At 40.8% G+C, this 24,163-nt stretch overlaps 1 protein-coding gene and 1 long non-coding RNA gene across 7 annotated transcripts in view; one reads left to right on the top strand and one right to left on the bottom strand.

Moving 5' to 3' along the window:
• Positions 1–24,163, top strand: part of KIAA1549 (KIAA1549 ortholog) — a 217,881-nt gene that overhangs the window by 155,432 nt on the left and 38,286 nt on the right. For all 6 annotated transcript variants that reach the window (XM_039519516.1, XM_039519514.1, XM_039519513.1 and 3 more), the window contains exons 9-11: positions 6,897–7,074; positions 10,303–10,487; positions 23,172–23,374. In XM_039519516.1, the coding sequence (XP_039375450.1) occupies positions 6,897–7,074; positions 10,303–10,487; positions 23,172–23,374 (566 nt within the window). The remainder of the gene's footprint in view (positions 1–6,896; positions 7,075–10,302; positions 10,488–23,171; positions 23,375–24,163) is intronic.
• Positions 7,029–24,163, bottom strand: part of LOC120395272 — a 35,382-nt gene continuing 18,247 nt past the window's right edge. Inside the window, exons 4-5 of the long non-coding RNA XR_005592551.1 lie at positions 9,606–9,765; positions 7,029–7,106 (exon numbers count right to left, since the gene is read on the bottom strand). This is a non-coding gene — a long non-coding RNA (uncharacterized LOC120395272). The remainder of the gene's footprint in view (positions 7,107–9,605; positions 9,766–24,163) is intronic.

Raw genomic sequence — 24,163 nt, 5'->3', positions numbered from 1 at the left:
GTGAAAGGCACTTTATATTAAAACACGACACCACTGAGTGCTGTGGAAATGGAAGATCTTGTGCTGAAAATGAGGCAATTGTTGATAAATGCTATCACAATAATTGTTTTCCTTTCCTATGCTGTGAAAGTAGAACTGGCACCATTGGGGGTGGGGCATTTTTTCTTAATAAATATATTTATTGGAAAACATAACTGGGTAAAATCACTTATTTAAATCTAAACACTTTCGAACCTTTCATAAAAATAAGAAATTTGGACTGACAGTACCCAAATGCTCATCTTTTCTTTTCCGTTTCTCTCATCTGCATTGCTCATATGGTGGCACTCTCTGTTAGATAGACACCTAAAGCCATAGCTACACACAGGGTTTACAGCCTTACAGCGGCTTAGTATATACAACACAATCCCATCTATGTTTATATGCAAATGTTTCACAGATAATTTCACTTTTTATAGCTGCTTCTTGCAAACGCAAGGCATGCTCTGTAGGTTATATTACATCATGCACACTTAGAGACACTTGACATTTTTATGAGTAGTCTGTCTTGTCAGCTCTCATACATTTTTATGAGGAATGAGGCTGTTAAGTACTGTTTAAAAAAAAAAAACACCAGAAGCTCATATTAAAAGAATACGTAGTTTATTTTAGATTGAAATTATCAATATTTCTTTTGAATGCTGTAGAGAACAAAAAGGTGAATCCTAGAAAAGAATGGCAATTAAGGTTGTGGCACAAAGTGACAAAAGCAGTGAGGTTCTCAGTTAAAGGGAAACTACAGAAATTAAATAGCTCACATGGCTAATATTTAGTTATCTAAGAATTTGTATGAGAAAATAATTACAGTCAAACCTCGCAATAACACGAAATCATATATAACGTGATCATAAGTTGGCTCCCCTTTAAGGCCTACTATCAGTGGTCCCCAACGCCATGATGCCCGCCGGGACATTGATGTGCCCCCGCCTAGTGCCCATCAGGGGAGAGAAGCTGTGGCCCCGTGCCTGCCGGGGACAGAGAACTCCGATGCTGCGGGCGCCAGTGCTCACTGTCCCCGGCAGGCGCAGGGCCGGAGCTTCTCTCCGGCTTGGAAAGAAGCCGTGGCCCCATGCCTGCCGGGGACAGTGAGCACCGGCGCCTGCAGCCCTGGAGTTCTCTGTCCCCGGCAGGCGCAGGGCTGTGGCTCCTCTTGAAGCTGGAGAGAAGCCGCGGCCCCACGCCTGCCGGGGACAGAGAGCACTGGCGCCTGCAGCCTCGGAGTTCTCTGTCCCCGGCAAGCGCGGGGCCGCGGCTTCTCTCCCCTGCTGGGCACTAGGCACCAGGCAGCGCACATCAATGCACCGCCTTTGGGACCACTGACTTAAACTGACCGGCTTGAAACCCCACTATACCGCGACCCCGCATTTATCACAATGGAATTTTTTGGACCCCAAACATTGCATTATAGTGGGGTTTCACTGTATTATATAGCAACCTTGATATCAAAGGTGGGTTCAGTTTTTCACTGAGAGCAGTGTCGTCTTTTGTATGATCACTGTACCCTTCCCAAATTGACAGCACATAACCTCAATCTTTACTCTCAGATTATTTGGGATTTTTTTTTATTTTTAAATGGAAACTTTTTAAGAATTTCCACTGTCTGACCTTTTTGTTGGAATCCTTTTGTTAACTTTTGCTACTCCAGCAGCTGTCCTAGCTGGTGAACCACCTATTAGTTTGCTGTATGGGGGCATGTCTACACTTACCGAGGATCGAAGCTGCTGCGATCGATGCACTGGGGTTGATTTAGCCGGTCTAGTGAAGACCCGCAAAATCGACTGCAGATCGCTCTCTTGTCGACTCCGGTACTCCACCGGAACGAGAAGTGTAAGGTAAGTCGACCAGAGAGCATCTCCCTTCGACACAGGGCAGTGTAGACACCGCAGTAAGTTGACCTAAGCTACCGTGACTCCATCTACATTATTCACGTAGCTGGAGTTGCGTAACTTAGGTCGAATTGCCCGTGCAGTGTAGACAAGGCTTGGTTTGATGAACCAGAGGTAGTTCACCAGACCTGTACTGGCAGCAGAGAGCCTGAGGGACCCATCCAGCACATGGAGGTGTTCCTGGCAGTGGTGTTTGGAGTGGTGTTGGACAAACTCATTCAGTTGTGGCAAACCAGATTTCCAGCTGGCAAAATAAGGGTGGTTTGCTGGCTGGGGTAGCTGCTACAGGAACAGACCTTGTAGCTGGCTCCTCATACAGATTTATTTACTAGTCCCTCCCAACATGACAATTGCAGAATCAGGGCCTAAATGTCAAATTGGATGAATACTTGATATTAGTCACAGATACTGCGACATGTAGACCCAGCAAGATTACTTAAGGACACAGCTGCCATCATTTAAGCTGCACCAGTGTATTTCCTGGCTCTGCAGGTTCATGCAACAACTTACTCAAACCTAAGGTAGACTTGGTGTGTGTTGCTCATTTAACATATGGTTCATGCAGTAATGTCTGTAAATAATCCAGCCCCTGGACTTAATTGCATTGATGTTTAAATCCTATTTTTGATAAAGCAGAATCTCTTTGTTCTTTTTTCCTGTGGGATGTACATATTTCAAAAAGAGACGTAATCCTGCTGTTTACTAACAAATTGGCAACTGATTATAGCTCTTTTGGCTTGCTGACACAGCGCAAATGCTTTCTGAGTTCCTCCACTACCTAGATTTTCCTACTGTAATTTATATACTGGAATTGGTTACCAAGGCAACACTATTCACTGACCTATGGTTCTCCTTCGGAAACATTTTTTTTACATTAATTTTTACTGACACTGGAACACAGTTAAGCTTTTAGTCTGGAAAGGTTAAAGCACATGTCTAATATTAACCGAAAAGATGTGATTTATGGCAGCAGAAACAGAGTGAATTGCACTGACGAGGTTTTTTTTTATTTTAATGATTGAAATTCTTGCTTTTTTCATATGCTTCCTCTCCCTTCTCCACCCTCAAAGCATAGATATAAAATGCTGTCTCTTGCTTCTTAACACATGGAAGACATCTCCATTTGTCTGAAAAACTGGATTTCTATGCATTTGTGCTGTCTTTAGGCACCTTAAAGAACAGACCTCTACAAATTATAAAACAAAAATAATTTGAAAATGTACAGAAGACCTCACTGGGAAAATAGTATGAGATCTACTCCGCGCGCGCGCACACACACACACACACACGTCTATGGCTTGTACTATGAAATATATCTAAAATAATACTTTAGATGTAAACTGCTATGTAAGTGTAGAGAAATCCAGAGTTTTGCAGAAGTGGGTGTTAATTAACCCATTTTACAGATGTTGACTTGATAAAGTGTGCAGATGACCCAAAATTTGGGGGCGTGGTGTATAATGAAGAGGACAGGTCACTGATTCAGAGCAAATTAGATTGCTTGCTAAACTGGGCATAAGCAACCAATATGTGTTTATGGCTAAACTTAAATGCATACATCTGGGAACAAAGAATGTAGGCCATACTTAGGGATGGCCATCTCTATCCTGGGAAGATCTGGGGTCGTGGTGGATAATCTAGCTGAACATGAGCTCCTAGTGCATTGGTTCTCAACCTATTTATCATTGTGGGCCACCTATGCAGCCCACAAAGTGTTACTTGGGCCACAGGTTGAGAACCACAGTGCCCCCCACACCAAATCCCTATACCCAGCGCCTCCACTCAGAGCCCCCTCCACAGGGTGGGGCCAGAAGCAGAGAGCTGGACAGGGGGCAGGGACCCAGACCCTGCTATGTGGGGTCAGGCAGTGGCCTGGACCCTGGTAGCAGCCTGTAGCCCGCCGGGCGGGGCTGGGCAGCCACTAGCAGCCCAGAGCCCCCCACGTGGCAGGGCAGCTGGGAGCTCAGAGCCTGCGGCCTTTAGCACACAGCTGAGCTGGGCCGCAGCTGTGTGCTGATTGGGCTGCATGCGAGCTGTGGGTTGAGAACCGCTGTCCTAATGTAAGTTTGATGAGTAGAGTGGTTATTTTATCCTATATTTGGCGCTGGTGCGACTGTTACTGGGATAGTGTGTCCAGTTCAGTTGCTCACAGTTCAAGAACAATGCTGATAAATTGGAGAGGGTTCAAAGAAGAGCCATAAGAGGATGAGCATGTTCCGGGTTGCAGCGAGCCCTGGGCAGCCTGCAGTAGACAGCGCCTGCCTGGCCACCCACAGCTGACCATGTCCGGACCTGGAGCTCACAGCCAGGGCAGCAGGCTGTCTTGTAAATCATTATATTAAAATTTGTACCATTATTTGCAAGCAACAGCTGGTGCGGGGTGGAAATTTGTCCTGTGGGTGACTTCCCAGCTCAGGTGCCCCATGGCTCGGTGGGTCAGATCACCCCTGCTGCTGACTGTCTGGAGAGACATGTTTCCGATTGGGCAGCCACAGCAGGCCAGGTGGGGAGGACCCTCTCTCCCTCCTGTGCAATCTCTGCTACAGGGCTCTAGTGCCCTCCACAGCATCCCGGTGTTGAGCCCCACATGGGGCTCCTGCTGCCTACTGCACTGAGCTGGACTTGGAACAACCCCCTCTGTCCCAGCTGCACCCCCTCCAGAGTCACTGCAGCGCGGCGACCCGGAGGAGGATATAATGCTGACCCTGCAGCTGTTTCGTGGGCCCAGCTCAGGCAAGACTTAAAGTAGGCAGAGTCGCGAGTGGTCACAGTCCTGGCAAAAAAGAATTAAAAGTGGAGTTGGATCACAAAGGGGTGCGCTTGAAGCGCTGCCTTACCAAGTGCATGAACATTTATTTCAGCTGGAATTATTGAAGAGCCCCCTTCCCCCATACATGCTTTTTCCAGGTTAATCACCCCCCCCCCCGTATTATATATCATGGGCAATGGTATTGTATATTGTGTGGATGCAGCCCACATAACACATAGAGAACTGCATATGCGGCCCACAATGGTCAATAGGTTGAGAACCACTGAGTTATAGGCTGCTCCTCAGCTGGCAGAAGGGCCGAGGGACAATGGGAGGGGTATATTTTTTATGGGTTTCTTTTTCCAGTCTTTTTACTGAAAAGAAATCTGTCTTGTTTGTGTGTTAGAGCATGAAATCTAAAGTGTATATTCATGATATAATTGCATCAGAGCCCAGTAGCACTGTTACAATAAAGGATCTGTCAATGATTTCATCTTAAACTTGATGTTCTGAGATGGAGTGTTACAGCTGATACAACTAGTGTGAACTGGAATGTTGCACTGCATTCCTTAAAACAATTTGAGTGTTGAAAACTGGGGAGAGGAGAGTAGTTGGCTTTTCTTGCAAACACTGATGCGTGTGTTTAACTGTAAACGTGCACAAATGGTTGGGTGAATTTCTCATTAAAAGATAATTCTGTGAGAGAACAATACTAATGCCCTACTGTTATGATTCTTTCCATATCGCATAACTTTGGTTCAGCCTGCCATAGAATCATTCCCAGCATTTATTTCACCTACTTTTAAACTGAATGCACCATATAAATGGTTAATCTAAAGGTGGTTAAAATTTATTAGATTTAATTTTGCAAGAACAGAGTATTGAGGTTCTCATCTACAATTTAAATGTTCATTGATTAGAAGGTATCTACAGGGCTGCCTCAGAGAACACATATTTTTGATTAATGGCATTAAAGCTGCACTGAAGGAATGGCTTCTTAATGTGTTGTGTAAATTCTTGGCTTCCTTTAGGAAGGTTCGGTACTCTAGATGTGAACAAGCAAAATGATTCATTTGAGGCAAATAGAAAGCCTGCCTATGCATATGGGTAACATCCACACAATTTGGGTCTAAATCAGGTAAATGAAGTCAAAAACAATAAAGTGAAGCCAAAATAGGTGTTTTGGGAAGGGCAAGTGAAATCAAACCGTAAGTGAAATCAAAGCCACGGACCCTTAGAGTATTACAAATTCCTGACATCACACTCCAACTGCATTGTAAAATTTAGTTGGGAATTAACTTTTTTGTTTGGCACAAATCTGAATCACTAGAAGTCATTCCTACTCCCATTCCCACGCCCAGAAATCTATGTTATAGTGAGACCAAAGTTGTTCAAGCCAAGAACGTCAGATTTGTGCTTGAACTGTTGTGTTGTGCAAAGGATTAGTTCATCGTAAATAATTGCCACCTCAGTCACCAGACAGTCATTTCTGTAGATTTCTGCCTTTCCTGCAGCACTTGAATGTTGGTTTGTGTAATTAAGGCACTGATTTAACATTGCATTGATGTAATCATCCACTGGAATTGATGGCGTTTTCTCTTAATAATTAATTGTGATTATTATTCCAGTATTATTACTTATGCGGTGATGTCTTGCATTGTACTTTGGGAGTAAATTATTATGGATTAATGATAAACACCTAACAATCAGTTTATGATGTCCATGCTTGCTCAGTATTAACTGGAGCGCTGCTAAAATCAGGGATATTTGCATGCATAGAAATAGTGTAGAATTAGGTATTATATTGTCTCTTTAGTACTCTCACAATCTTGGAGTTGTTTATACAACACATGTCTTTCTGCTGGGTGTCTCTGGCTACTGTCAATTTCCAGGTTTCACAGTGAGCATTTAGTGGAGTACCATGTTTTCTGGTGTGCCTGGTCTGATGGATATTAAGATTTCACCTTAGTGGCAACACGTTTTCTCACCATGATCTAATTTGGGGCTTTTTGCTCTTGCGTCATCAGGGGTTAGTGACAATGGCAGTTCAAAGAGAAGCACTGATTCTCTCTAGGTAAAGCTGTTCTCATTGCCTTCCTTTTCGAGTGCAAACCCTTAAGCATAGTAGTGTGCGAGGAAAGGGTTAAAAGATTAAATATGGGAGGATCTCGGAGGAAAAAATATTTTTATTTGAAGTTTAAAACATTCCTGTATCTCTTCAGATTGTCAACGTGTCACAGCTAGCGGGTGCTGATAACCCTGTAGAACTGATCTATTTTGTGGAGGATCAAACTGGAGAGAGGCTCAGCGCTCTAAAGTCTTCAGATCTGATTAACAGAGTTGATATCCAGAGAGCCGCCATCATTCTTGGATACCGCATTCAAGGCGCAGTTGCACAACGTAAGTCCCACCAACTCTGCATCACTGTACCACTGAAGAGAAAGGGGAAACATGACCCTAGTTATAGAAATCTGGGGACTTCTCCAAGTGAACTGTAATATGTATTATATCATCTCTGTAATGCATTAGAACTGTCTGTGCGGTGCCTGCTCTGAAAGAATCGTCCACCAGCCAGAAATGGGACTTCAGAGGCCCTTTGTGCTGCTCCAGCCCCTTTAAGCACCATGAAGGAGCTGGAGCAGGGGTGAGGATCTCACCTGTGATTTTGCAAACAAGTATATTTATGGGATGGAATATTCCATCTATGTGAAATATGCAAGCCTATGCAATTTAAACATTACTCTTTTTACAAACCCCCCCCCCCAAACACAAAAGAAAAAAAGCCACTTCTTGTTTGTGAATGAAAGATGCAGTTACTGTGGGAAGGGGTTGTTTGGATCATATCAGCTGAGAGGCATAACTTGTGGCTTCTTTTCCTTGATTGAATGTCATAGATCTCATTTTTCTTTACTGATCTACTAGTGATATGTCTGCAGTTTGACCTTGTCGTCACCCGTTAATAAGGTTTCATTAACTAGATGTGCATGAGCATTAGTATAGGAGATCCCTAGCACAACAACTCAATGAGAGTTGTGAGATGGGAAAGTGAAATGGAAAATATTTACAGCCAAATGAAGCTAAGGTGCCATACATAAGAATTACTCTAAACTGTACACCCTGGTAAGAGGGAAAGGCTTAAAATCTATAACATTTGTAATATAAACAATATAATATCTCTGATTAGATTTAAATCCATAATTTATATTTTTTTCAGTGTAGGCAACACATAGAAACATAGGACACAGGACTGGAAGGGGTCTCCTGGATCATTCAGTCCAGTCACCTCCTATCGCAGGCAACCACGTCTCATAATCCAGTTCATAAATCTACCAAACTCCATTTAAAACTAGTTGTTTGCCATCAGTACTCCTATCGGAACACAAGACTTTGCAGTATATAGATGAGGATCTTTCCTCTTATCCCATGACAGCTTACTTTCCTTAAGAGCCTTTGGTGAGGGACCTTGTCAAAGGCTTTCTGAAAATCTAACTACACTATATCCACTGGATCCCTCTTGTCAACAAGCATGTGGACCTCCTTGAAGAATTTTAGTAGATTGGCGAGTCATGATTTCCCTTTACAAAAAACATGTTGACTCTTCCCCAACAAATTTGTTCTTTACTGTAGTTGCAACCAGTTTGTCCTGTACTGAAGTCAGGTTTACCGGCCTGTAATTGCTGGGATCACCTCTGGAGCCCTTTTTAAAAATTGGCGTCACGTTAGCTATCGTCCAGTCATTTGGTACAGAAACTGATTTAAATGATAGGTTACAAACTACAGTTAGTAGTTCTGCAATTTCACATTGAGTTCCTTCAGAACTCTTGGGTGAATACCTTCTGGTCCTGGTGACTTATTACTTTTTAGTTTATCAGTTTGTTCCAAAACTTCCTGTAATGACACCTCAATCTGGGACAGTTCCTCAGATTTGTCACCTAAAAAGAATGGCTCAGGTTTGGGAATCTACCTCACATCCTCAGCCTTGAAGACCAATGCAAATAATTAATTTAGCTTCTCCGCAATGGCCTTATCATCCTTGAGTGCTCCTTTAGCATCTCAGACAACCACTGGTCCCACTTAGCAAGCTTCCTGCTTCTGATGTACTTAAAAACAAATTTGCTATTACTTTTTGAATCTTTGGCTAGCTGTTCTTCAAATTCTTTTTTGGCCTTTTATGCTCCTTACTATTTTCCTCACTAGCATTTAACTTCCGCTTTTTAAAGGATGCCTTTTTGTCTTTCACTCCTTCTTTTACTTTGTTTTTTTAGCCATGGGGGCATTTTTTTGATTCTCTTACTATGTTTTTTAATTTGGGGTATACATTTAAATTGAGCCTCTGTTATGGTGTCTTTAAAACGTTTGTATGCAGTTTGCAGGGATTTCACTTTTGACACTGTACCTTTTAATTTCTGTTTCACTAACTTCCTCATTTTTGTGTAGTCCCCCTTCCTGAAGTTAAACGCGATGGTACTGGGCTGCTGTGGTGTTTTCCCGCCCCAGGGAAAATGCTAATAGCTGTACATGCACAACTGCGTTTTTAAGTTTGTTCTCATTTATTTTATCATTTAAATGAAATTTCAGTTCCAAAGAATTAATTAAAAACAGTTTGAAGATCAAAAATCACAAATAAAAAGTATATATGTTATTTTTATGCATTTGTCTCTCATGTTGCTATCAAAAGCCCACAGAAACCAAAGGGAAAACTTAATATATTGATAGAAACAGTGAAACTGACTATACTCCAAGTGGTATCAATGTGCAAAATAAACAAAAGGGAAAAATTGTGATAATTATTTTCCTCTAATCTCTTGCAGTTATACCAACTGGAGTTGTTACTTGTAATAATAATACACAAGAATAAATTCACACAGAAATAATACTTTTAGTTTGAAGGGTTCCTTTAAAAATTACAATTCTGACTGAAAATGTTTTACCTGCTATTGTTTCAAGTAGCATCTACAATTACTGTAGATGAAATTGACTAGAATTATTTTTCTCTATTTCCAGTTTGTTTACTTCGTGCATAGTCAATTTCCTTGTGTCCCATTATATAATTAGTTTCCTCTTTTGTTAGTAGGGACTTGCAAATAATAACTGGAAAGAAAAACATTTAGTAAATAAATTGGGAAAATGTGATTGCAGAACTCAGGGGTAGGTGTAATACTGTACGTGAAAATACTGTTTAGCCTGTTTTTTTGTAGGTGACTGGATTTCAAATTGACTGTGTCCCTTTTACAAAGTCAGGATACAAGCAAGAATGCTAAAAGTTCTCCCACACTGTTCCTTGTCAACTCAATTTATGGCTCCTCCTGAACAGAGAGGACTAATCATGTCAAAGGGTATGATGGAAACCCATTTTCACTTGCAACTTAAGCACAGATCTCCAGAATTGAAAGTAGGCTTTAAGACAATTGATCATTTGCTCCACACTTGTGTTTCCTGGACAAGATGTACATTAAGTAATAAATTTATCACCTTGCCTATACTGCACAGTCAGTTTCCTAAAAATGTAGTTCTTTACTAACAATGATGAGAGTGTAGAAATGAATATCCCCTGAAGTGTCAACAGATAAAAAAATATATAACTGTATAAAATTCTTGTCTCCCCCCTACCTCCTTCTAACTCTGCAGCTGTGGATAAAGTGAAAGAGTCATCGTCTGAGTCTCAGAATAACAATCTGTGGATTATTGTTGGTGTGGCAGTCCCAGTGGCTGTGGTGCTGCTTATCATTATTATTTTATACTGGAAGCTCTGCCGAACAGACAAGTTGGAGTTTCAGCCAGACACCATGAGCAATATTCAGCAGCGACAGAAGGTAAAAGGGGATTGGAAGATGTGTTGGGAATAGTTAAGGTAACCTGAGCACTTGTGAATGCAACAGTCTAGGAAATATATGGTGTCGTTAGATGGGAAGGTGAGACGTACCAGGGCAGAGGCTTCCTGCAATCTGGAAAAAAAGGTGGAATTGCTATGAATCACACAATAATATAAATCCAAAAATCTTAGTGGTTCCCATTGCTTTTCCTTTGCATGTTGTATTATCTAATGCTGTATAACGCCCCTAGGAGAAACCTTTGGGGAAACCTAGGTGACAAGGTTGAAAGAAACTTGCTTGCATCATTTAATCCATCTTCTTACCTCTGTTCCTTGTGAGAAAGATGCTGTATTACTCCTTCTAGATGCAAGAAATTCTCTAACTTTGTCTGGACCATCTCTGTGTCTTACGAATGCCTCATAAGCCAAACTGTTCCATTGCCCAATTGTCCCATTAATTCCTGGAAGTCCATACTTATCTTAAGGCTCCTTCGACATGGGCTATTACAAATTTATTAACTGTTTTGCAAGTATATTACAAAAAGCAAGTATTCTGTCCTCTTAACTTTCTAACTTTACAAGTGATTTAGCTTCCCAAAATGGCAGCTAAAACCTCTTATCCCTCCCACCAATCATGTACAGTTTGTCTTATCACAAATAACATAGTATATGCATATAATGAAATCTTATAACCTGGGCTGTGTAATGGGTCTGTTTTCGTTGCTGTGCAGTTCTGTATGGCTTTGTGTGTGTATGTATACAGAGATATGTGTGTGTGCCCTACTGAGTGGAATATATCAGACTTTAGTCATATCTGTTCTCTGTGCCAGCAGAGCTGTTGCTTTAACTTCCTACGTAGAGAATCTTTGGTTTTTGGAGCTGATATACTGAGCTCACTCAATATTGATGCAAGTATGCCATTGGTTAAAGCTCTGTCTACATTGCAACCAGGGGTTTGAGGTGTAGCTTTTGTAGATGTACCTGTGCTATCTTTAATCTAGCTAGTTAATTCAAAATAACAGTGATGCCCTGGTGGCACAAGTTTTAGTGCAGGTTATATAATCCCACCTGGTCCCCCTGGTAGATACATGCATTGGTAGGCATGATGAAGCCTGGGCAGCAGTGTCCTCATTGCTATTTTTAGTCAACTACCTAGATTAAAGATGGCATGGGTGTGTCTGCATGTTCTGAAGATTACACCCCTACTTGCAGTGTAAATGTAGCCTGAGTATTCAGCCATACATTTTTATGTGGTATGTGCAGCGTTTCCCTCCATGAATTTATGTGGGGCAAGGCATTGTCTGGCCTTGCTTTGTTTCCCAGAAGTGGGGGAAGGTTTGGAAATGTAAAAAAACAAACAAACACAAAACACCCAAAACAACCACTCTGCTTTGACTCAGTACTGATTCACAGAGAAGCGTGCTGCCTGGTGAATCACAAACCTCTCTTTCTCCAGAAGCCCAAAGTGGTTTTTGGAGTTCTTTCACCCAAGCATTAAGCAAAGCAAACCATATGTCTACCCCAGTCCTGCAGTGGGATCTGCTAGAGCAAACCCTTGCATCTGTGTGCTGCCCCCTGCAAGTGAGCAGGTCTCAACATGGGCTCTGGGGTCCCTGCTTAGTAGGTCCTGATGCGGGCCTGGGGCTTTAGCTTGTGAGATTGAACAAGATCAGAGCTTCGGGTATTATAGCTAAAGCCATGGAGGGGTAGGCCATGGATGATGAGGAATTTCAGGGGCGGCTCTAGCTTTTTTGCCGCCCCAAGCATGGCAGGCAGGCTGCCTTCAGCGGCTTGCCTGCAGGAGGTCCCTGGTCCTGCAGATTTGGCGGCTTGCTTGTGGGAGGTCCGCCGGTCCTGCGGCTTTGGCGTACCCGCTGCCGAATTGCCCCCGAATCCGCGGGACCGGCAGACCTCCCACAGGCATGCCGCCAAAGGCAGCCTGACTGCCACCCTCACAGGGATCTGCAGGGTGCCCCCCACATCTTGCTGCCCCACGCACGCACTTGGAGTGATGGTGCCTGGAGCCGCAGCTGGGAATTTGATAGTGTATTTTTATGCTAAACTACCTAAAGCTGTATTTTCATAAAAGACACATTAGCACAAAGACAAAACTAGTATGGCATCCTCTTTTTTCTTTGTACTTACTGAACAAAACTGAGAAGGACAGGGCAGTGTGTCTGAATTACTTGTTGGTGACTAAACTCTTGCTTTCTCTTGCCATGGACATTAGTACGTTATTAATAGTTATGTTCAGCGTACTGTCACCTCATGTTCAGTCAAACAGTTTCCTCTGTAAAAGTCTTTTTTGAACACAATTACTTAAAGAAGGGAAAGTTGAGAGAAGTAGAAAGTGGCTGCACTTCTAAAGGAACAAGAACAAATCAATAGTGGCTGCCACTTATCTTGCCATTGTAGATTCAGTTGCAGAATCAAGGACAACAAGAAGTGAAACCTTATGTGAACTTTCATTTACCCTGGCTGTGGTAATATTTAATTCAGAGTTTGATTGGAATAATACTTAATCCCGAATAGGAGTTGAAAATTAATTTGGGATTTGGCATGTAGTGTGAAGGGTAATACTTTGATAGGGTTGGGTTTGGGGTTTTTTTTGTTTGGAGGAAGTGTTTAAAAATAAACTTAACAGTGATAAATAGTATTATTATTTATTTGTTAAGCACTGATAACATGCAAAGGTCTGTGCTATATAATAAACAAAGGAAGACACCCTTCCTTTCTCAAGAGGATTAACATTGAAGTAGGTAGGCAATGATCAGCTATGAAGGCACTTGAGAGACTCAAAGGATGATTGCTAATTTAGGGTTAAATTAACCCCAATTTTGATGTCTTTGTGCAAGTCATCTCTGCAGTGAGGTGACTTTCACCACTAGCATATATGAAAAGTGCTTAACAGCTCATAATTTTTTCCTGAAATTTCAGAGTGAGATAGTGCCTGATTACATGAAATCTTGCAATATAACATATTACAATAGCTTCAACATTTTTTATTAATTTGTAATGAAATGACAACATTCATTTCTATTTCATCAAAGTGTCTAATAAATCTGTGTCCCAACAGGGGAATCTGTAACCTCAGTGTACTCTTGTATCCACCAAATCCTCAGTTTTCTATTGTCTCAAGCAGAGATGAGAGAAGCAGTCTCTTTGACCCACAGATCAGAAACAGCTTAAGTAGTATCTACTTTGTTTTGGAAATATTTGGACTCTATACTCAGTTTGTCCTTTCCTTTGCTGTTTCCATTGTACTTTCCATTTTAATCACTAGAAAGTCAAAAATCTTGAGTTTTTTGTTCAAGTCTTGCTTCAGGTGTCTAGAGAGCCTGCAACATTATTTTTTTAGGGAAGTATCTGTAAGCACAACAGTATCATAGAAACTGAAAAGGACCTGTAAGGTCATCTAGTCCAACCCTCAGATGCCAGTGGAAGATTATCCCTATAATACATTTTCTAATGCTTTGCTGAGCCTATGTTAAATGTTGCAAGTGATCGGTCTTTAACTACTTACAGAATTCATTCCCAGAAGAGCTTCCCAGTAGCATTTTGCTCCTTTTCCCCCAGTGCTGGCCATGGACAAAGGAAATGATCCTATTCCTTTGCTGATAGTGAATCTTCTTTGGGTTTTTCTTGATAGTGTGTCACAAGATAGTTGTAGTATAGGGAATTCCCCAGTCTGTTGTTCAGCAAAACACAGTGTTTATGACTACAAAATTGTGGAAAGTTTACTGAGCACTAAAGGACGCTGAACAGCCAAATTAGCACTCAAACAACGACACCACTTTGCTCGGGCCCTGCTCTTTAAATTTTATATATATTTACAGTCAGTTTTTATTGCATTAAATAAAAAGAAGAAATACAAATGGAGTGAAATAATGTAACAAAGGGCTTGGGTCTGCAAATCATCCAAACTTCATATAAAAATGTATTTTTTTTCCTCCTTCCTTTTTCAGTGAGATTAAGACACTAGTACCACTAGAAAATGAGGTCCTCCATTTTATCTGTAAATTGAAAGGTATAAGTAGTGGTGGCCTATTTTGAGACATGAAATGTGTCTATACGGAGTATTTCGTATCTTATCAAACTCTCATAGACCTAGTCTACACTTGAAAGTTGTATCTGTATAACTGTTTCAGGTAGAAGTGTGATTTTTTGTTGTTGTTGATTAAAGCTATGGTGTGGATGCAGTTATAGTATGTAAAGGTGACTTATACTAGTATATGAGAGACACAAGATAGGTGAGGAAATATCTTTTATTGAACCAACTTTTGTTGGTGGAAGGGACAAGCTTTTGATCTTCAGAGTTCTTCAGGTCTGGGGAAGGTAACCAGAGCATCTGAGTTAAATACAAGTTGGGAGAGATTATTAGGTGTAAAGGAGTCTCGCAAGCTATAGGCGACCATTTAAGATTAAGTGGGCAATGTAGAGTTAGATTCTTAAGCATGAGGTCTTCACACATGCTGTATCAGACTACTTTAAATTAAGTGAGCTATTAAGGGTTAGCAAGCCGTAGGGTGTGTTACAAATTGTTGTAATGAGCCATAAAACCAGTGTCTCTGTTTAGTCCGTGTTTTTTACTGTCTAGCAGAGTTGTAAATTTACGTTCCCAGGCTCATCTGTTGAAGTTTGTGTGCAGGTTTCCTTTGAGGATAAGGACTCTGAGGTCAAATATGGTTTGTGATAAGTGTTCACCCAGAGGTGATACGGTGTTTTTATCTGCTATAATTTTTCTGTGTGAGCTCATTTGAGAGCGTATCGATTGTTTGGTTTCACCCACATAGTTTTTGTTGTGATATGTGATGCACTGGATGAGGTACACCATGTTGGGATAGGCATGTGTAAGACCCAATGAATCTTGAAAGGGGGGCGGGGGTGATTTGAGCATCATAGCCACGAAGATATGTCTGTAGGTTTTTTTCTGTTATTCTGGAAGGGTCTGGTGCCACTTTGAGTTGGTGTGTCCTCGTCTGTGAGGTGCTTGTTTCTGATGATCAACCCCTACTGCTTAACAATGGGTCCTAACTTGTATTTATCTCAGACACCCTGGATTACCTTACCCAGACCTGAAGAAGAGCTCTGTGAAGCTTGAAAGCTTGTCCCTTTCACCAACAGAAGTTGGTCCAATAAAAGATAGTACTTCACCTACCTTATCTTTCTCATATACTTGGAGACCAAGATGGCTACAACAAAACTGCAAACTTTACCAGTATAGTTATACTCCTTTTTACACATGAATAGCCATATTGCTATGAAGCATTCTTGTACCAGTATAACTGTGTCCACACTAGGAGGATTGTATCTCTTTATCTATGCTGGTATAGTTAAAAGTGATAGACGTTTTTAATGTAGGCAAGGTGATTCTTCTTCAGTAGTATTTAGAAGCGCAGAAGGATTAGAATTTTTAATTATGGAAGTTATATTTTTCCAAATACTAGGAGATTCCATTAACAATGTTTGTGTTTCTAAAAATCTTTAAAAGAAAAAATGTAATGTGAAGAAATAGATGGTTTTAAATACCAAAGTATTCATTAAAACATCCAAGGCACTGTTCGCGGGAAGGAAGGATATAATGTTGAAGCACAGTATATTGTAGACTGCATATTGCATGGTTGAGAAGATGAATTGAGGGGTTTTTTTATAGCATGTGATATATGCGGGCGGCATGAAACCCAGTACAGAAAGATTGGGGAGGGTGACATGAATAACTGAAAAGAAGCTTTCAAAAAAAGGTGCTTCGGAATGGATGTCTGAGAGTTTCAAGGTTAAAAAAATACCTTGAGGCAGAGCTCTGAAGTGATGCTTTTTGAGAGATTCCTCCTTCAGTAAGTATTTGCGCAATACGGATTTAGGGTGGCCAGATGTCCCAATATTTGGGGCTTTGTCTTATATAGGCACCTATCTGGTCACCTATGTGAATTAGACATTCCAGGGTCAAATTTTTCAAATTATGTGCCTGCAGCAAATTACAGATGATACAATCTTACTTCTAATTACCTGTTTTTTAGCACAGCCAAGTTGTTAAACATTTAAATTCTATTATTTGTGTTTGCAGTTGATTGTACCCGTCAGGACTTTTTGCTACAAAACCATAAACCTCTCCTACTTGTGCTCAGGGAGAATTGCCATTAACTGATGTGTTAGAGCTTGTATTCTCTGTAAACCAATCACAGGAAGATGATGGCATTCTCACATACACAAAATGTGTGAGATATCCCAACTAGTAGAGAACCGTGTTGATAGACGCACTGTGGTCGTTCATTACATTTGTATTACATTTAGCACTTTGCCACCCTAGTTGCCATTCTTGTTTCAGATAAAATGTTTCCCGGTCCAGCAGCTATGAGTGATTCCTATGCTATTCACAATGGTTAATCAAAATTAAAAAACAGTACAAACTGTTCTGTGGCCTGTTATGACAAGAATTGGTAGCATCATTCATGTTCCATTTCCTATGCTAGTCATGTCCACAAGTACAAGTGATTCCCTTTTTGGTAATTTCAGAGAGGCCATGAATTGACAAAGCATGATTCTGGCTCTTGTCTTTTGAAGTGGTCCTTTTGATAAACAGAAGACTTCCATTTCTTATACCTTCAGTATAGCACCTGTTATCATTATTGTTGTTGTTGAATTCAAATATTGTATGCATTTATTACTTGTATATGCATTTTACAGGCAGGTAAGTAGAAAAGGACCCTGTTCCTGTCCCAAAGAGCTTTACAATCTAGATAAGCAATGTAAAAACAAACCTGGAGTAGGTGAGGAAGAGTGATAACCTACAAACACAGTGAGATTAAATGGGAAAATGTAATGTGTGTCTTGGTAGTTCCAAAACTTTAGTTAATGGTAAATGTTTCCAAATGTGTCTCTTAATACTGTGCTGGGGGGGGGGGGGGAATTGGTTAATAGGTCACTTGGAAAAAATATAATTTTAAAAATAACTTGGAGAATTGGATAGAGAAATGGTAAACCAAATAAAGTGCAATTAAAGGTACACCTTTGTATGCACGGCCGTTGCTAGAAATAGTTTGCATTACTGGTGCATTCTGAGAGTAGTACAATGAATTCACACTTGACCATGCTATGTTATCCTCGGAATACATACAAGAACTTAATGCTGTAAATCTGAAATTGTGGAATTCTGTGATCATTGTATAACTTTTAGCTGTCAGACCACTGAAATAGATCTTCAGTGTCTGCTAGTGCTATGTTTATTGGCTTTATTTTCCTCCCCAGATTTAAATTAGTAGATATCAAAATATCTTTACTGGGAAGTTTTTTTTAAAGTAAGTGTTCACTATTTTATCCTGTTGGTTTTCCAGAATTGTGTGCACTAGCATTTTAGCTATGTCATAATTCAGCAAGACATTTTTACAGGGTTTCCAGTGCTGTTCACAGATTAGCTGCCAGAGCTGAAATATTATTCTTGGGATGAAACTTAGTTCCTTTGTTTCATTAGCAATATGTTTTGGCAACCTCTGTTCAGTACATTTGTCTCTTCAAAGAACAAGGCAATACTGTTCATATAAAAATAAATAGAAAAAACAATGTCTCAAATATAATATGTAGAATAATATATCAATAGTAGCTGTAAGCGTAGGAGATGCGTGATGAATGCTTTACAAAATGAGTACGTTATTTTAAAAAAATCAATTTCCTCCATATTGTTTTCCATTCTAACCATCCACAGATGTGTGTCCAAACAGTATTATTGGAAAACAAATTGGTCTCATGCATGTTGTGCCTTTACCTAGGAAAACGGTATATTGGCAAACACACGGCTTATGTTAAAAGCGTCAAATGATTTTCAGCCAGTCTCATCCCTCTTGATTGGATGAACATTACTGAATGTCTTGGCCAAGATTTTCAGAAATGGAATCCTCATGCTAGTCTCCTTAAATCCATATTTAGGCACCTGAATAAATGGTCTGATTTTTCAAAAGTGTCGGTCACCTAAGAGCTCCCATTGAATTTAGTGTCTAAAATCAGACTTCAGAGGCTAACCTGAGGCACCAATTTTTTAAAAATCTTGACTCTCGATTTCGGTAGATATTACCTTGTGCTGAACAGCAGCTGCCTTAACAATGGGTTAGCTCATTCTCTTTATTGAAGGTGTGACGATACTTTTCACTAAATTTTGTAACTGCTTTTTGTTTTGCCATTTAGAAACTTAGTTTTAAAAATTGAGTTTTTTACAACGTAAAATTAAACATCCCCCCAAGGTAACCTAACCTGAGATTTTCAAAGTACTGATTTTGTGCAGTCTTAGGCATGGGCTGAGAAGGCAATAAAATGAAGCTGGGAGGTTTTATTTCAGTGCCTGGACAGACAGATGTACCAGCAAAAATGTGTTTTCTTCAGAAAGGTATAATAGTTCGGTCTCTTCCATTCCTACCCCCACAATTTCCCTCCCTGGTGTATGAGGAATAAAATGACTGATTTACCCATGGGATTCTGGTTACCTCTATTCAGAGATGAACATAGATCGTGTAATCAGGTCAGCCTGCTACAGCTTATCACTTTTTATTACAAAAGAAAAAGATGAAAGTAGTCTGTGTAGCACATGAAAACAAATACAGGACTGCCTCAAAGCCTTTTCAGTCTTGAACTAAACTGGTGTTATTTATTCCACTGCATCTCAGTGTTATGACCATCTTGCTTTGCTGAATATGGACTTGTGTTGCAATGTCCTTTTGACACGTCACCAAGAATGTGATTTTGTTCAATATCATTTTTAATAAGAATCATGAGGTCAAAAGAATGAAGATCATAGAAATGTAGAGGGTTTGTTTTGTTTTTTTTACAAAATCGGAGTCTATGGGCATTGTATCTGTATCCAAAAATATATTAATTTTTCTATTTTTAATAAAAATATTGAGCAGCGAGTATGTTGTGAGAACAGTTTAGGTCAAATGGTAGGAGTTGCATGAAGGGCCACCTTTAGTAAACCCAAACTAACTTCAGATTTTATAGATAGATACAGATATATAGTAAGCGGAGCTGGTAGCTCCTGTCGAGCTGTAGTAAAGGTTGCCTGACACGTCCTGTTTTCAGTTGCTTATAACTTTGCTAAACTTTTGGCTGAAATTTCCCATGTTGGGTCTCTGTTTCAGGCTGAATCATTTTGGGAAGCTTCAACAAAAAGGGTTCTGCTATTTTAAAAGAATGAGGTTAAGAAAACATACATTGTTTTGTACATATTACTAAAACAGTCTTAGAACTGTTTTGTTGAGGAGATCTAGAGCCTGTGCGCTTTGGAGCAAGGGCTCAAAATTTGGCAGGAGGGTGGAATTTCTGCCAGAGATATGTCTTTTGTTGAAAAAAGTAACCAAGTTATAAACCTTAGAAAAATGCAGTTTGCACATTAGGCTTTTTAGAAGAGTTTGGATGCGAAATTTTCAGAAGATTCCATCTGTACTGAACATGTTCTATCCCAGGGTTGCAGAGGCTGAGCCCACAGCCTTAGCCATTGCAGGGAGATTTGTGGTCAGGCACCAGAAGTGAGGTCAGGGATCCCATCTCTTCTGTGCTCTCAGTGCTCCCTCTGCTGGCACCAAGGCAGCATGGAAGAGAAACCTGCTGCCTGGGAATGCAGAAGGGATAAAAAGATGGACCTCGGAGGACAGCAGAGGGAATAGACTTGAACTGGGAACCCCAGGGAGGGGAGACAGGGAGTGACTGGGCAGGAAGATTGGGACTGAGAGCAGGGAGGAAGACTGAGGTCTGATGAGGAACCAGAGTGGTCAGGCATTGAGGAAACAGAGCAGAGTGGTGTGTGGCCAGTAGATCACATGCCCCTCCAAAACCTGGAGTGGTGACCTGAGTCACCATTCCTCTACTGTCAGCAAGTGAGTCTGAAACCACTGGCAAAGTGCATGTCTCATTCTCCTCTAGTGGCAGATCAACATGGAAGATAACAGCCTCCCTCTCTCTGCATTCCCCTAACTCATTCACTAGACACCTTCCATTCTCTACAACAGAGGAGGCAGATAACAGCCTCTTGCACCACACAGTTCTGGTTCATCCTTGGAGAACAGTCCATCCTGTGTACTGAATGAGGCAAGGGTCCTGGGGGGAAATAGTATGTGATCATATAATTAAAAATGTTATATGTACAAAGGGTCTGAATTAAATTTTCATGGGCAACCTTAATTCTGACATTTCCTAATCATTGGTAATTTTTAAGTAATTGGCAATTGCTAGTTGAAGCCACTTGAGTGGATAAGATCATCCAGGGTATAAAGGGAGAAGATTCGCTTCCCCCCACCACCACCACCAAAGGAGACACTGAAAGAATGATCAGAAAGGACTGAAGAGAACTAGAAAAGGACAGGGTTGTGAAAACCAAGGGAGGAGAAGAGTTTAAGAAGGATGGTGTGGTCTCTGCTGTTTTGGTACTATTGAAGTCAAGGAGGATGGGGATGGAGTAGAATATCTGAGATTTAGGAAGAGGCTGCAAGAGACCTCAGGTGAGAGGGGTTTTGGTGGCGTGTAGGAGGCAGGATGGAGTTGGAGGGGGGAAACTTGAGATAGCAATTATAAATGTCACACTGAATAAATGTAAAGAAAAAGGGCAGAAGGAAGATGGAGCAGTAGTTATAGGGGCAGGGTGAGTGTTCTGCTCATGGGGGAGCAGACCAGAAGAAAATGAGAGGTTGTGGAGGAGGGATAGGGAGTGGGTGAGAGTAAGGATTTGGGGGAGCGGATAGTTGCCAGGAGTAGATGGGGTCAAGTGAGCAAGTGAATGGATTGGAGGAGAGGGTGTTGAAGAAGATGGTGAGGAGGGAAGTGGAGGAGAAAGGGAAAAGAGGAAGGTCTTTTTATATTTGTGTGTCAGACATTGGTCTTTTTTTATATACATTTTTTAAAGTCAATAAGATTGTGTGCAGAAGAGGGGGATGTAGTATGGGGGAGCTAAGTTTCAGGAAAGGTTCAGATAAATGGCTGGGATTGTGGGTGCGGAAGTCAATAAAGGTGGAGAAACAGTGCTAGATCCTCAGGTGGTATAAATCAACATAGCTCAGTTGAAGTCAATAGATCTATGATTTATTCATGTCAGGATCTGGTCCATAATGCTGAATGCTGCCCTATTTCACCTTGCAGGGGAGAAGTAGGGGGGAGAAAAAGTTGAAGAAATCCAAAATATCTAGTAAACTAATATGTTTGCTCCTCTTGTGCAAAATGTACCCCAAAAAAGACACCATTAGTCATGTGTCATATATGTCCTTATCAAGGAATCTTTTCAACTGTAGGGCTTCTATCACCATCTGCTGGATCAAGCAGATCGTGCACACTTCTTTAACATGCTCTTCTAGAACCTTTGGAAAATATTTTGACGATCTCAAAATGTTCCATGGGCAGACTTGTTTTGGCATTTTATCAGCCTGTTTGTAGTTGGAAACTGCATGCCAGGCTTAATGAAAGGGAGCTCGTTTAAACATTTAGAACTAGATGAACCCGTCAGCATACCCAGACACACCTTTCCGTTTGTGGGAAACCTGTTTTGGGAACAGACAGAGTGGTGGCTGTGTTTGTTATGCAGCCATCATATGTGTGTGTTTACTGTGCAAACGAGAATTGTCAAAGGTTTTTCCTACTTTCAGCTTCCAGACTTTTTAATTAAATGTGACCTAAAGAAAAGCAATTTTTAAAAAAATGTGTAAAAAATTAGAATGGCACAGTTTCCATTTATTTCAAGGTCTGGAAAATTAGCAGGTGAACTTCTCATTCTCATAATTTGATTAAGTTGAAAGAGCCAGTAACAAATATTATTAAAATAAGAAGTTAGCTATTTTATAAATGTTGTTTAGACTATTAAGGCCCAATTTTGAACTCCTTACTCAGCTAAAACTCCCATTAAATCCAGTAGGAGTATTACCTAAATAATGACGTGAGGGCCATAACTTCTTTACATTAGCAGAACTTGACAAACTATTTTCCCCGCATCCAAATTGAAGCCTAGTACAGGTAGTTAAAGAGTTTTTAATCTTGTGGTTTCCTGAGGCCCTGTAACTCCTTTCCTGCTTTCCCACAGGGATTGCTGTTGCTTAAAGCACAGAACCATCCCATTAGTAACAGTGATCCGATTGCACCTGCACTTTGGCTTTGTGGTCCTGATGAGGATTGGTCCTTCAGAGCACCGCTTCCCAGCCAAAACATTCAGTCATCTATTGTAACTTAGCAATACCGTGCGGATGGGATAAGGAAGGATAGTCTTGGATCTGATCTGGTATGGCAGTTTCAACAGTCCTCTGAATCTCTATGCCTCAGTCTCATCTGCAAAATGGACACAATAATCCTTCCATATCTCATCGGTACTGAGGCAGATTTGTAAAGTTTGTGCAGTGCTTTGAGATCCTCAGATGGAAACCCCGATAAAAATGACAGATATTATTGTAATTATTAAATCTAAGGAATTAGTTGTCTGTGTGGTAGCAACATAATGCCTTCTCTCCCCGAGAGCTGTTGCCTTTGTATCTTAAAATATATAATCTGAAAATATGTTTGCAGAGATAGTTTTTCTTTTTATAGCCCTTTCCCACTCACCCTTGGAACCTGTTATCTGGTTACCATCCTAAAGATCATTGGTTACAACTATGAACAACAGCCTGACATTAAGCTTTTACACTTACTCTCTTTCAACGTTCTTTGTTTTGTCTTTATTCTTTCATAACAGCTACAAGCCCCCAGTGTGAAGGGGTTTGATTTTGCTAAGCAGCACCTGGGCCAGCACAACAAAGATGATATCCTGATCATTCATGAGCCAGCTCCTCTTCCAGGACCTATTAAGGACACTACCCCTTCTGAAAATGGAGATGTGCCAAGCCCCAAATCAAAGATCACGTCAAAGCCTTCAAAGAATGTTCGACACAGAGGGAGGTTAGTTCAGCTGAAGAGAAGTAGCATTGGATAGATTACGGTTAATTAAATGCAAAATATTATTGTACGCTGCAAAGCATTTTCAGTGAAGGATCCTTGACTTTGGAACTTGCTTTTTCTACTAATTCATCAGAGCTTTTGACTAGCTACCTTATAGGCACCACTGCAAGACTACTTTTTTTTTTTTTTTTGGCTTTTAATTGCAGTGTTTACAGTTAAATGGGATATCTTGGGCAGGGTGTAGGCTGGGCAGACTCAGAGCATTACCTGTTATGGGGTAACGTTAAGTGTATGCTTTTAATGCATTGAATTTTGTAATTGCTTCTGGTTAGTAGGGGAATGGGTGATTAAGAAATCCTATTAGTGATACTAGTTGCAATTATTATACGTAAGTCAGACTAATAGTCCCACAAATCAACAAAAGCTGCAAAACTCAAAGATAACACTCTCTTCTGTGCCCCTCACTGGGTTACCTATCTGCTAAATGTCCAACACTCTCCTCAAACTGATGTCAGACAAAAAGGTCCACAGCTAAGCAAGTTGAGAACAACATATCACCCTTCACTTAGAATTTCCTGACCATCAGCAAGGGCTGAATGACATCATCATTCATCTGCTACTCACTGCACTGCCAGAGCCAGAGAGAATCAGGCCTGTGGGAAGAAAGGGTGTGTAGCTGAGACAGTGAGTTAGAGATATTAGTGCTGTGGCATTTGTGATGACTGAAGCCATCCATCTTCCTCTCTCATAGAGCTATTAATTATCTTGAGTATTGTGATGAGGAAGGTT

This window comes from Mauremys reevesii, linkage group 1, assembly GCF_016161935.1.
Source record: "Mauremys reevesii isolate NIE-2019 linkage group 1, ASM1616193v1, whole genome shotgun sequence".
NCBI classification, from domain to species: Eukaryota; Metazoa; Chordata; order Testudines; family Geoemydidae; genus Mauremys; species Mauremys reevesii.
This window is presented reverse-complemented; position numbering and strand designations above follow the sequence as displayed.